Genomic DNA, 13,275 nt, shown 5'->3' with positions numbered 1-13,275 from the left:
GGTGGTAAATCAGCATTTCTGGTTTATGCTCCAGGAACACACGGCTCAGGAGTAGGAGAGATGATTTTGATGTTCAGTGTCCCTTGTTTCCAAAAATCACCTTTATTACATGTATGAAAGACAACACAATCCTCAACTAGAGAGTGCCTGATGCTCAGAGTTACAATTAATGCAATTAATTAAGTTTCAATCTTGTGCTTCACTCCACAAACTCACGTAGGACAAGGCAAGATTCCCATTTGGTGGGAGTCACTAAATGCTGAGCTATCAAACATGAAACACCTAGAAAAGTACAGGAAAGAGAAAAAAAGTGACTCCACGAAAAAAAATACAGCCAGGAGTTGAGATCCATAAGATCTTGTGTTTTAATAACACATCCAAGTGATCCTCGTAACAAGAATTCAAAAAAGTGAAATTACAGTACACAAATCAAAATAGAAACTACCCTACCCCGACTATACAATGTACATCAGGAATGCAAGCTCTGTAACAATATAAAAATGCTTTCACACACTGGAGTTGCAAAAAGCCATTCTTTAATTCCAAGGATTTGTAGAAAAAAAGAAGTCATCATCTTCCATGATTCACCTTGAGTTGTTGGCAACCTGTTGGGGGAAAAATAACAAGAGAGGAGATTACTGAGAATTTATAGAATCATGCTCATCAGAGATTTTCATTTGTGGGGTTCAGACCAATGGAAATGACACTGAGGGCAATAAAGCCAGTAATAATTTGTATTTTTAACAAGGTAACACAAAAATAAGACACCTTAACAAGCAAGAATATATCTGTTCCAAACACACAGGCCCACTATAATGTAGAGGCAAGTCAGCAATCAAAAATGCTGTAAGAACATACAATAATAATATAATAATAATATAATTTACGTCTCAGTACATGTCTTTCTCCAGGGAGCAGTGCCCTGGGACATGGATTGCCTCATGCCTGAGTGTCCTCCCACACAGGCAGCACCTGCAGCTGTGTGGGAGTCACTGCTCCCTGCAGGCTCCAGGTTACACACAGGAGGAATTTACAGCTGAGGGACAGTTACTCCTCAGCAGACTCTGTGGCTTCACTGCTTCCCTGGGCAGTTTGTTCTAAAGCCTGACCCCCTTTTCCATGGGGAAATCCCTGCTGGGGTCCACCCTGAGCCTCCCCTGGGCCAGCCTGGGGCTGTTCCCTCTCCTCCTGTCCCTGTTCTCTGGGATAAGATCCCAAATCCCCCCCAGCTGTTCCCTCCTGTCAGGGACTTGTGCAGAGCCAGGAGGTCCCTCCTGAGCCTCCTTTTCTCTAGGCTGAGCCCCTTTCCAGCTCCCTCAGCCTCTCCTGGTGCTCCAGCTCCATTCCCTCCCCTGGCCATGCTCTTTCTCTCCCCAGCACGATTCTCTCCCTACATAACTCCTCTCTGCACATCTCCCAGACCCCCCTCGCAAGCCAAGGAAAACCTCCCTCTGTGCTGAAGTCAGCAATTCCAACCCCCCCAGGGGTTTGATCCAAGGCCAAGCAGAGATGATTTACTTTAACCCTTGTTGGGAGCCGGGGTCTTGTTCTCCCCCTCGAGCTCCTCCACGCCCGCCTGCATCATCAGGTCGGCGATGTTCCGCTCAAGGTCATCGATGCGGCAGCTCATGTCATCGACTGCCTGGGGGTCAAGGAAAGAGGGGACAGCCAGGGGACACTGCTGCAGCTCTGCCTGGGCCCTGGGAGACACTGCAGGGACCTCAGAGCCTTTCTCAGGGAGGTCACAGCCCCTCTCAAGGACCTCAGAGCCTCTCTCAGGGACCTCCCAGCCATTCTCAGGGACCTCAGAGCTGCTCTCAGGGACCCCATAGCCCTTCACAGGGACCTCAGAGCCCCTCTCAGGGACCTCACAGCCCTTCTCATCCACCCCTGCCATGGCACAGACACCTGACACTCTCCCAGTCCAAGCCCCATCCAGCCTGGTGCTGCACATTCTCAAAAATAAAAAATAATAAAAAAAACCCCCACAGCTTCTCTGGGCACCCCCTGTGCCAGGGCCTGTAGCCCTGGTTTTGTGCTTGAAATGTTTTAGTTTTCTGAAATTCTTTTTCCAGGGAATTCTCTGTAAACAAGAGGCATGTTTTTGTTAACTGTATCTATCTTTTCTTTTCATTCTTTTTCTTTTCATTCTTTTCCCTAAGAGGGGCTTCTTCTTGATGTCCCTCTGGTCTGACCAATGTGATTGAAAAAGTTTATCTTTGTTTCACCAATAGAATTGGTCTGTGTAAAATACCACTAAAAAAAAGACAGATCCCAAAAATAAAAAAAAAAATCATTTTCAGCCTTGTGAAGTCAGAGTCTGTGTCACTGTGGTGTGCAACAGCATCAAGGGCCTCCCCACCCTCACAGGGAAGGATTTCTCCCTAATACCCCACTAATCCTGCTCTGTTTCAGTCTGAACCCCTTCCCCCTGTCCTGTCACTCTTATAAACAGCCCCATTCCATCCTTCCTGCGGACTCCCTTCAGGCACGATTGGGTCACTTGGAGTTTCTCTTTTCCAGGCTGAGCATTCCCAGCTGTGCCAGCCTTTCCTCCCAGCAGAGCTGCTCCAGCCCTCTGCTCATCCTGGGGCTCCACATCCTTCCTTTCCCAGCACTAGAAGTGGGTAACATCCCTCTACAAGTGGATAACACTGCCTTGGTTTAATTGTTTTTATCTTTAGAGCTGTGATCAAACACCTTTGGTCATTTTAAATTTATCTTACAAACCCCACTGGAAAACAGACTTTGCGACACTTGGAATCCCACACCCATCTGAGTTTGGAAAAGGATATTTCTTCCAATTATTTGGTCCGACATGGTTTGAAACTTGTCCTGCATTTGCTGGAGCAATGTCTGCACCTGATAGAAAAGGGGATAAAAAGAAATGTTTTGTTTCCTTCAGAGGCTGTTACCCAATCTCATGTAACAAGTACACTGTTCTTCCACTGCTACGCTCAAAATTCTGCAGTATAATTATATCAACATATTAAATATATGTATAAATAGCTGAAGTGACGCCCACAGGAAACACTTTTAAGATCTAGAAACCGCCCGTGTTCGCCAAATCCATGAGCAGCTCCCATGGCCCTGTTAATGACACCGGGACACTTTTCTGGGTGTCACGGAACGCTTTGGGATGAAGGGACCATCCCCTTCCACCCCCTGCCACGGGCAGCGACCCCTTCCGCGGACCAAGCTGCTCCAAACCCCATCCAGAAAGGAAGTTTTCCCTCCTCTCCTCCCTCTGCCGAGCCCCTGCCGCCCGTCCCGGGCCCGCCCGGCCCTCGGCCCCTCACCACGGCCGTCAGGTCCTGGACGCTCTTGGGGTCGGTCTCGGCCATGGTCGCTCTGGAGGAGGCTCCACTTCCGGGCCACGCCCCGCCCCTTCCGGCGCCTCTCTGAGCGCGCCCGCCCCGCGGCATTGTGGGAAATGTAGTCCTTCCCCTCATCCCCCAGTAGTTCACACCGATAATGTTTTGTGTCCCGGTAAATCCGGCACAAATATTGAAGCTTTTTACTGGTTCTCTTATTAATTAACCTTCTGTCTTCTGTTGTTTATTAGCTCCGTTGGTTGGAGGCTGGTGCTGGTAACACCAGGAGTGTGATGTTAAATAATTCTACGTAAAAAAGCTTCTCTGCTCTAAGGATTACACATTTTTGTTTGAACTTCAGCTGTTCTCTCTGTTTAATATATCTCCATGTGCAATTTGGCTTCTGAAGTCTTAATTTCTTCCCACAAAGAAAAAAAAGAATCATTTACTTCCCAGTTTTGTTATTATTTCTTAATGCACAATATTAAAATGTTCCTTTTTTTTATTTCACACTTTCTTCTGGATGAGTGGTTAAGCTCAGGTAGCTCTTATCATTTGAATGTTAACAATTTACCCAGAATTAGATGAAAAATTTAAAGGCTGACATTTGATGAATATTTCTTTTAGAATCCATTGGCATTTTCTGCTGCTTTGAATAGACAAAGCTGGGTGATTTGATTATAAATACTTCACGTCTGGAGGAGAATAGGTAATTATTCTCAGTGCCTGCTCCACTAAGAGTTGTTTTTTCCTCTCTGTTATTGAGTTGAAAGAAGTTTGGCAAATCAACTCCGAATTTACAACTAAAAATCTCAGACTGAAATTAAAGACAGTTGAATTTTTTTTTTTTGAAATTGAAATTTTAACTGTGTCCTTCCAATTCCAGCTCTATAAAACCAGGAGATGGCACCGTTTGGAGAAGGAAAACAAATGGACACCCCATGGAAGGCAATGTGGAAACCAGCATGGAAACCTGGCCAGGAAAAAAGGGGAAATTCCACACTCTGAATAATGGGCAATTCCAAAATGTGTAAATCCGTGTTCTGCAGCAGTTACAGCCCATTCCTGCTCTGCCTCAATCTGGTGTTTAACTCCCCTGGTCACAATTAGATCAATGCTGAGCTCTTTTTTAAATTCCACCCAAGTGAGGAGTGAATAAAACCAGCATTTGTTTGTTGAAAGGGTTCCTAACTGCAGATTCCAGGCTGATCAGGGTCTACATTTACCTTCCCAAATTAGCTCATTAGAACGACTTCTTCATTTTGTGCCCAAACTCTCAGCACATGAAAATGTGCAGTTGGCTCTGTGGAGGGATTGTGATGTTCCTGTTTGCAGCACGAATGTACCTGCTTTAGCTCAGGTTCCTTTGAATTTAGCAGACTCAAAAGGGATGCTGGATGTTTCCATGGGCTTAAAGAGTTTTTCATGATGGACAACAACAACAACAACAACAACACAACCCCAACCCCTCCCCCCAATAAAGACCCAAAAACTCCCCAAAAAACCAAAAACCCAAAAAACCCACAAAACCCCAAACCAAACCAAACCAACAAAAAAAAAAAAAAAAAAACAAAAAAAAAAAAAAAAAAAAACAAAAAACAAAAAAAACCTCCAAATAAACAAAAACCCAAACCAAACAAAAAAAAAAAAAACCAAACAAAAACAAAAACAAAAAACCTGCCCCCCCAAAACCCCAAAACCCTCCAAAAAAACAAAAAAACCCAAAACCAAACCAAACCAACAAAGAAACAAAAAAAAAAAAAAAAAAAAAAAAAAAAAAAAATAAACAAACAAACAAAAAAAACACCAAATACAAAAACCACCCTGTGCTCATCATTCTTTTGCTGATTTTGAGCCATGTGGTTGGCAATCCAGCACGAAGCAATAAATACTCTGCTGTGCCTGGGCTCCAGGCAGCTGCTTCCCTGCACTCTGAGCAGAGCTGCTTTACAACCTGTTTGCTTGGCACGGAGCAGCTCCCTCCTCAATTATTCACTTGGTTCTGTGGGTGCTTTTGTGGCGTGTCAAATGAAAAAAAAAAAATTCAACCACTCCAGGCACTGCTCATCATCCAGCTTTTCCTGGGATTTCCACGTCCCTTCCTGTGGCCAACCCTGCTCAGCATTCCAGTCTCTGCCCCAGCTGTGCTGTAAAACACCTTTTTTGCTCCTGCCTGCACAGGCTCTAGAAGAGCCTCTTACTTTTTGATGCTACCACAGCTCATTGTTTAATTTCAGGCTTAGTGTCAGGTTGTGTCAGTGCTGCCTCTATCCAGCACAATGCAGTGAGGTTTCCTCAGCAGGTCAGTCCTAATACTAGAATTAAGATAAACACTCTCAGTGCAGGGAAATCTCCTAATTCATGCCTGTGAAAAGATGACCACAGATCCAAATTTCTTCTGCTCCTGTTCCTAAGCAAGCATTTCCTCTGGGAAGCTCCAGCTCCTCATCCTGGATGCAGTGTGTTGTTTGATCCCTGACACAGTACTAGGAATATGCTGCAGGGCTGTTCCCTTGCCAGATATGAGGAAGATTTGGGTTTATCTCCCTGATCTCTCTTCCCCTGATATCAGTGAGTGGCTAACACTGAAGAGAACTGGCTCTTTCTTTGTGTTGTGAAATGTTAAAAGATGTTTGGAGCATGTGGTGAATGAGTGTAACCCTGGTTGGGGCCTGAGATGTTTTGGTTACTGAAATTCCTTTTCCTGGGAATTTTCTATAAACAAGAGACATATTTTTGTAACAGCAAATTGTTTTAATTCCTTTTCCTAGGAGGGACTCCTTGATGTCCCTCTGGTCTGACCAATGTGATTGAAGAGGTTTGCCTTTGTTTCACCAATCAAATTGGTCTGTGTAAAATAGTATAAAAGAAAGACACATCCCAAGAATAAAGGAGTCATTTTCAGCCTTCTGAATTCAGAGTCTTTGTGTCATTGTGGTGTAAAACAGCGTCAAATGAGAGTTCCACTTGTGACAGAACTGCTCTTGGGCCTTAAAACACTGCCTGTTTTTAGGCTGCATTGATAGTGCATTATTATTTCCATTTCTGGGATGCCATGCTTTGGCAGTGCTTCTTTGTGCAGTAAAATGCACAAAAATATACAACACCAAACCCTCAAAGTGTGGGCAGGGCTGCTGCTGTCATCTCCTTTCATGGCTGCAGTTCTGTCTGGTTCTGTGCCTGTGCCAAGCAGGGTATTGAAGGGATCACACAGCCATAGCCCACTGGGATGAAACACCCAGCAGGTTTAACAAGAGATTAAATTAAACTGCAACCCTAATTGCATGGCAGGAAAATTCACAACTCTTATAATTCTTGTTACTCTAGCTTAGAAAGGTTTTTGGTGCATCTTAAGCTGTAGAACGAATCCATTAGGAGCAGAACCTGGAAGGGACATGGAGCTCATCTTTCACTTCCCTGCTCTGAGGCTGAAAAGTTTCAAGCTCTGCATTGTTTCCAAAATGGTGTGTGCATGCAGGAGTGCCAAGGGAAGAGTTAAGGTTCATACATTATCAGTTTCCTGCTTTCAAATGTCAAGACACACAGCTCGAGCAGGGTCAGTAAGACAGCTACATAAATAAGGGAATGGTGGCAGCAGAGAGGAATCCCATTTGGAAAATAAATTGGAGGTGGAAAACAATCCCAGAAACAACGTGATGGATGCTTGTGAATCAACACTTCTCAGCATGTTCCTTGTGCACGCTGTGATTTTGTTTTTCAGCCAGCCATGAGTAAAGCTCCAGCTCAAGCTGGTGGCTGTTCCCCTGCACTTCCCAGACTCGTGATCATATTGGCTGTGGACATGAACCTCGTGCAGGATAATGATAGATTTTTAATTATCCCTTCAGATCTGCACCAGCAGGCTCTGGGGAGCTCACAGAGGAGGAGACTCAGAGCACCTGGAATTATTGCTGTAAATGACTGGATTGACCTTGCCAGGAAAAGAAATTTAAAAGAAGAATAAAAATTTATTTGTTAATTTATTTTCTGGCATGGGGATAGGCCAGCTAAAGAAAAGGCAGGCACCAAAGTGGTGCATTGGGGTCTTAAATAGGGAATGGAGTTCTCCCAGCAGTTTGGCCATTGCATTTTTACATCTATCAGTTTGAGTAATAACACAATTATTGTGGTAAGAAAATGAGTCAAACTGAACTACTACATAATTAGAAAATTGTGTAAGAAAATTAGTTAAAATGTTATAAAAAAGGGTTAAAATAATGGCAATAAAAAGGGCTTGTTTCACCATTACAGTTTGCAAGTGAAAGTTCTTCTCTGGTGGCAAGGGACTTGTGGAATTTTCTTGGAACTCGTTTCCCACTGTCTTGCAGATTGCAATGCAGATTTGAAATCAGCATCTGCAGGTAATCCCTGTTGTCACAAAATTTTTTCAGAAATCAGGCATTCAGAGAGGAACTCAGCCTTGAGCAAGGGCATCTCCTGGAGCTCTTCACCACCACTGTCCCTCTTGAGTTGTGTTTTCAACCCCTGTGAATAAATGAAGCCAGCACAGCTGAATGTGAGGGGACAAAAACTTCCCACAGCAGGAGAAGGAAGGGTCACCAGGTTGTGCCTCTCCCCTGCTGCTCAGCCTCTGCACTGCCATGGGCTGCTCTTAATGCAGGACAGTTTGCATTTTGATGAACTCTGAAATCAAGTTACTGAAAACATCCTGGCTGTGAACAGCCTGGCACAAAGAATCTCTGGGTCTCAGAAAAAAAAAAAAAAAAAAAAAAAAAAAGGGCAAATGAGACTTACCTAATTTTTTAATTTGCATTTTTTTATAATCCTTAATGTCCACTAGTGTTCAGAATTGTAATTTCTGGGACCAATGGGACCCTTTTTGGGGCTGTGGATGAAGCAAGTGGGAGAGGAGAGGAGAGGAGAGGAGAGGAGAGGAGAGGAGAGGAGAGGAGAGGAGAGGAGAGGAGAGGAGAGGAGAGGAGAGGAGAGGAGAGGAGAGGAGAGGAGAGGAGAGGAGAGGAGAGGAGAGGAGAGGAGAGGAGAGGAGAGGAGAGGAGAGGAGAGGAGAGGAGAGGAGAGGAGAGGAGAGGAGAGGAGAGGAGAGGAGAGGAGAGGAGAGGAGAGGAGAGGAGAGGAGAGGAGAGGAGAGGAGAGGAGAGGAGAGGAGAGGAGAGGAGAGGAGAGGAGAGGAGAGGAGAGGAGAGGAGAGGATGCTCGCTTCAAAGTCACATCAAGAGCACTTAAAAAATCAGTATCAGTAGTCTGTGTCCTGCAAGTTTCTTATCAGTAGCAGTCACCAATACTGATCGCAGCCACCTGTCAGTAAATGTATCTTTAAGTGCAGTTTTACATCAGTACATCTAAAGAAAATTAAAAGGAAATCGTTTTGTTTTAATCAGAAATCTAGAATTAAGACAAACTGAAAGTACACTTTCTCTATTAACCTAAAGCAAAGAGCTTGTTTATGTTTCTACAAATACAGAACAAATTATAACAAAGGATGTAAACCCACATCAAGCACAGAAACATGCTGACAACTCCAAGAACAGAAAAGCAGTCACACAGACACAAATAATACAGACTATAACTGATAGCAAACATCTTTTGTCCCTCATACAAAAACTGTAAAACCGTAAGTTTTGTGTCAATGTAAAAAGGGTGAGAATGGTTAGTACTATAAAACTCTATTAGTACAAGTGTAGCGTACATTATATTATCATTTAAAAGCCCAAACATCCTTTGTTATAATTTGTTCCAGGAGCTGCATGGGTGGGTGCTAAAACTGCTTTTTGCTCATGTCAGAATCTCCAAATTTGCAGAGTTCTGGTGCTTTGCTAAACTGTCTGGTGCACCAGTTAAATCCTCATTGCAAAATCACATCAGAACACTTTAATAAATTGCAATACACCTGTTAATTTTCTGCTCTGAGTGGTTTAGGAGCACTCAGTGGTGCTGGGGCAACACAAAAGCAATTTTGCACTGTACCTGCAGCACGCCAGGGCCAGGGTAATCCATCAGGGTGTTGCCAGCAATATCAATGTGGTCTGGGATGGAGTTTGACTTGAAAGATGAAGAGGAAATTAAGTATAACAGAGTGATAATGGGATGATCAATGCTGCTGGCTTGCAGACTTTGCGTGCGCACTGAAAAGGAAGATATTCCGTCCGTGCTGGCCAAGGATGTGTATGGGAGGTGATAAGTCTTGTCTGAAATCCAGAGCTAAATGGGAGTCATTAGTGTGGCAGGGTTAACGCTGGGGCTTTGCTAACAGAGCAGGGAAAACAAGAAGGATGAGATGATGTCCCAGACTGTCTCTTTCCAGAGAGCATAAATAGTTCTGGGGCTTGTCATGAAATTCCCTTTCCTCAGTTAGCACGGTTCTGCTTTCTCTCATAAACATTGAGTGTACAGATGGGATTTGTGGAGAAGTCCTTTTCCTCTTGCCTTTGAGTAGCTTGGGATGTGAACCAGAAACCTTTTGCCATAAAAACCCTTTTTTGTTAAAACTCTTTTATTGTTATTACCTATTTTTTGTTATTAAAAGTCTGATTTCCATGGGAAAAAGTAATCAGTTTGGGACAAGGATTTTCTGTTTAATGGGAGTCTCTGTGAAGTCTTCACTCAGTAGGAAAAACTGTGCTGAGTATGATGGGCCTCAGAGTCATCCACCTTGAAGCTTTTTGGTCATAAGTGTTCCTGAAAACTGATCGGGGCAGGAAAACCTTTGTGTCCCACCTGGGAATCCCCTGCAGTCAGTAGGACTGGTCTGTGTGGCAGCCACATCTCCAAAATTCCCTTTGGGCGAAGCCCTTTGGAATTGTTGATGATGTTAATGACTCCCACAAGGGAAGAGGAGACTTCTGAATGTCTGATTGCTTGCAGGATGTGGCATTTATTATTTATCCCACATGCTTCTGTTGCTGGTTGTTGCTGAACGTCCTCATCCTCATGGGTTCCAGTGCTTTTACAGGATGTCGAGTTCTCGGGAAGTCATTATGGGGTTCATTAGGGATCTCCATCTATTTCCCATCCTTCCATGCATGCAGGAGTTCCTGTGTCCCCCTAACTATTTTATTCTGATTTGTTGCAAAGCCCAAGGGATGGATTTCTGCCCTCTGGATGTTTGGGTTTTTTTCCAGCCAGTGAGATCTTTATGGACAGTCTGATCCACTCTCTGAAATGTTTTTAGCTGCTTTCCTCAGTCAGATCAGATTTGGAACCAGATAATGGGATTCCTTTATCCCAATCATATGGTTAAAAATATCTTGTGGGGTCAAAATTTCATTATTTTAATCTTCCATTGACCATTATGTGAACCCTTGCAATTCACTGTGGCTTTTCTACAAAACCAAATTGCTTAGCAGTGGCTTGTACCAAATCTTTTTATAACTTCCTCGAAGAGTCAGTAGCTTTCTAAGACAAGATCTCCTTCTAAAATTCCTTTTCCACAGGGTGAACTTTTATTTCTTGGCATTACTGGCCATTCAGATGCCGTGTCATTTACCTTTGTTTTCTATTTAATGTTAAGCTGAGTTTTAAGCCTTTCACAGAGCAATCAGCATTTTGGCTTTACATTGGTGTAGATAAATTGGATAGAAAGTTTAATTAACCAATTATGTGTCCACAGCGAGTCGTAACAGCCTTGTAATTGAGAACTGCAGCAGTCTGACTATCACCAGAGCAATTCTGTTTGTGCTTTAGGGGAGGCCAATCACTATATTGGTGCTCTGAAATTGGCAATTTTGGTCAAAACAGGAAGTTTTGAGGCAAACAGAAATGAACTGAATTGATATTTGGGGAGTCATTTGAATATGGAAGCCAGCCACCAGTTGCAGAGATCATTAGAGTTTTTAAAAGCATGGGATGAGCAGGATTTTTTCAGAAATTGGGCATTCAGAGAGGAGCTCTCTGAACAAGGGTGTCTCTTGAATCTCTTCACCATCACTGCACTCCTTGGGTTGTGTTTTCAACCCACTGTGAATAAACTTCAGTCTCCCAGTACATGACTGCATGGATGTTTATCATTAGTTGCATTCAAAATTAGAGTTGTTGGGGATTTTCTTCTTTTTCCTCTATTTTTCTGAAAGTTTATTTGTAATATGTTCATTTTCAAACTGGATGCAACCTGAGCCAAAACTACGGTTTACTCCAGAAATCTGGATTTGGTCAAACACATTATTTCATATCTGCAAACCCCTGGTTTTCACCACCCCTTCCCCTCTTGAAGCACCAACAGTCATTAGTAAAAATCTCACAGAGCTGGTCTAATGATCCTTCCAAAATGAGCAGGAAATAAATTACAGCAGGAACCACACTAGGTAGATCACATGAATTTAACTGAGCTGAATCCTTGAAGAATTAATCTGGTGATTATGGGAAGTGTCTTTTTAAATGAGGTAATTTGAAATTAAGTCTCTTTTTCATACTTACTTAGCACAGTCTATTGTTCAGAGTCCATGGCTCAGGTTGGTACCTGATGTTTAAACCAGCATTGCCAGGAGTGTCTCCTGAGGAGTTTGAAGTAATTTTAGACCCTTTCATTCTTGAATGCTACACTTGCAATGAGATTAGGAAGCAGAGTGGTTAAAATGAGGGTTTTTTTCTGCTGCTAAAAAAAGATACTGCTGTATAATTCAGAACTTCTTGAAAGAGAAAATAATTTAAAAGGCTGAAAATAATCCACCTTGAGGGGACTGCGTGGACCCCAGCTCCCTTTGCATTCTGAGGATATTTCTCATGGATGTCACCCAGATCAAGCACTGATGGTTAAAAACATGCTGGGGAGCAGAAATGCAGCCAGAGCTTGGACATTGTGCCACTGATTTTTGCCCCTGATATTTCCCATTCCTGATGGATTATTGCTCTCCTCCTTGCTATGTTTCCAGATCCCAACCAGTTGCTGCAACTTTGGAGTCAAATAGAAAAAACTTCTTCTGGTGTTTGACTGTGAGGGGAGACAGAAGTGCATCACAAATCCTCAATTCTTTCAGGATAAAAAAAAGTCCCCACCACGGAGCTGTAATGGATGGGAACCAAGCTGATGGGAGAAAGAGCAATCACTCTGCCTCTGAAAGAATTACCCCTATTTTTCAAGCCTGGGTTTTCAAGTAACTGTAGATCAGTATGCAGAAAATTATTTTTCATATCTAATTTATGTTCACTAAAAGGATCATAAAATTCTCCAGATTCTGCTTCTTCCAATTTCCAGCTGTCTCGGGAAGACTAAGAATTGCCACCATAACTCTGACTCTTGATGTGTGTTTAGTTAACAAAACACTTTGTTACATCACTCCAGAAGCCTTGACATTAATAGCCAATCCTTCAGCTTCTTCATTCAAGTGAATGGTGAGCTCAAAATTATAAAATACAACGGAATTAGTGTCAAACTCAATGATTATTCAATGAAAATTCAAATAACTGAGCAGGCAGATAAGCAGACCTGAATCACAGAATGAGCTGCTGGGATGGGAGTCGTTCCTGTTTCATAATTTCATAATTTCTGTAGGTTCTTGGGGTTTGTTTTGTAGCCTGGGAAAAAGGAGATGTGGTTTTGTCGTGGCTCTTGTCCCCTCAAAACCAGCAGCACAGAGCAACCTCACACAGCTCATTTCAGAAGTTACACATTAAATCTAAAGTTGGTTTTATTTATTTCAGTGCACTTGTGCTGGTTTACATCAGCTGGGGATGTAACAGCCATTTCTTTGGGTTTTTCCCACAAATTCCTGCAAATCCAGTAGTGAATGTGAATGACAATTTCTGTCTGTGTGTGGAAGGACTCTCAGCCCCAAGTGCCAAATATATGCAGGTGCATTTTGACCAAAACACCCTGGAAATGGGACTGTTCATGCCTTTGATTTTGAAATGGAACAGTCACTGAAATTAAAATGTTGCAGTAAAATTGGACAGATCTACCTCCTGATTTGGGGGCTGTTAGGAAAATTATTTTCCAATGGAAATAAATCCCAATTCTGCCATTTTATTCAGACTGCAGGAGATATAA

At 43.0% G+C, this 13,275-nt stretch overlaps 1 protein-coding gene across 1 annotated transcript; it reads right to left on the bottom strand.

Moving 5' to 3' along the window:
* Positions 1-341: 341 nt before the first annotated feature.
* Positions 342-3,388, bottom strand: HSBP1 (heat shock factor binding protein 1). Its single transcript, XM_083869986.1, has 4 exons — positions 3,300-3,388; positions 2,796-2,862; positions 1,519-1,638; positions 342-605 (listed from the first exon to the last, which is right to left on the bottom strand). Exons 1-3 carry the CDS (start codon positions 3,342-3,344, stop codon positions 1,520-1,522), a joined length of 231 nt encoding a protein of 76 aa, XP_083726112.1. The 5' UTR covers positions 3,345-3,388; the 3' UTR covers positions 342-605; position 1,519.
* Positions 3,389-13,275: the final 9,887 nt, after the last annotated feature.

This window comes from Zosterops lateralis, assembly GCF_965231275.1.
Source record: "Zosterops lateralis genome assembly, chromosome: 12".
NCBI classification, from domain to species: domain Eukaryota; kingdom Metazoa; phylum Chordata; class Aves; order Passeriformes; family Zosteropidae; genus Zosterops; species Zosterops lateralis.
The sequence above is the reverse complement of the archived record's forward strand: the minus strand, read 5'-3'. Positions and strand labels throughout refer to the sequence as shown.

Bases quoted from the DNA above. Each gene is read 5' to 3' on its own strand.
- HSBP1 (XM_083869986.1), bottom strand. From the start codon at position 3,344: ATGGCCGAGACCGACCCCAAGAGCGTCCAGGACCTGACGGCCGTG. The intron at 2,863-3,299 runs GTGAGGGGCCGA...CTTTTCTATCAG, and splicing joins TCCAGGACCTGACGGCCGTG to GTGCAGACATTGCTCCAGCA. The intron at 1,639-2,795 runs ATATCCTTTTCC...ACCCCCAGGCAG, and splicing joins GGACCAAATAATTGGAAGAA to TCGATGACATGAGCTGCCGC.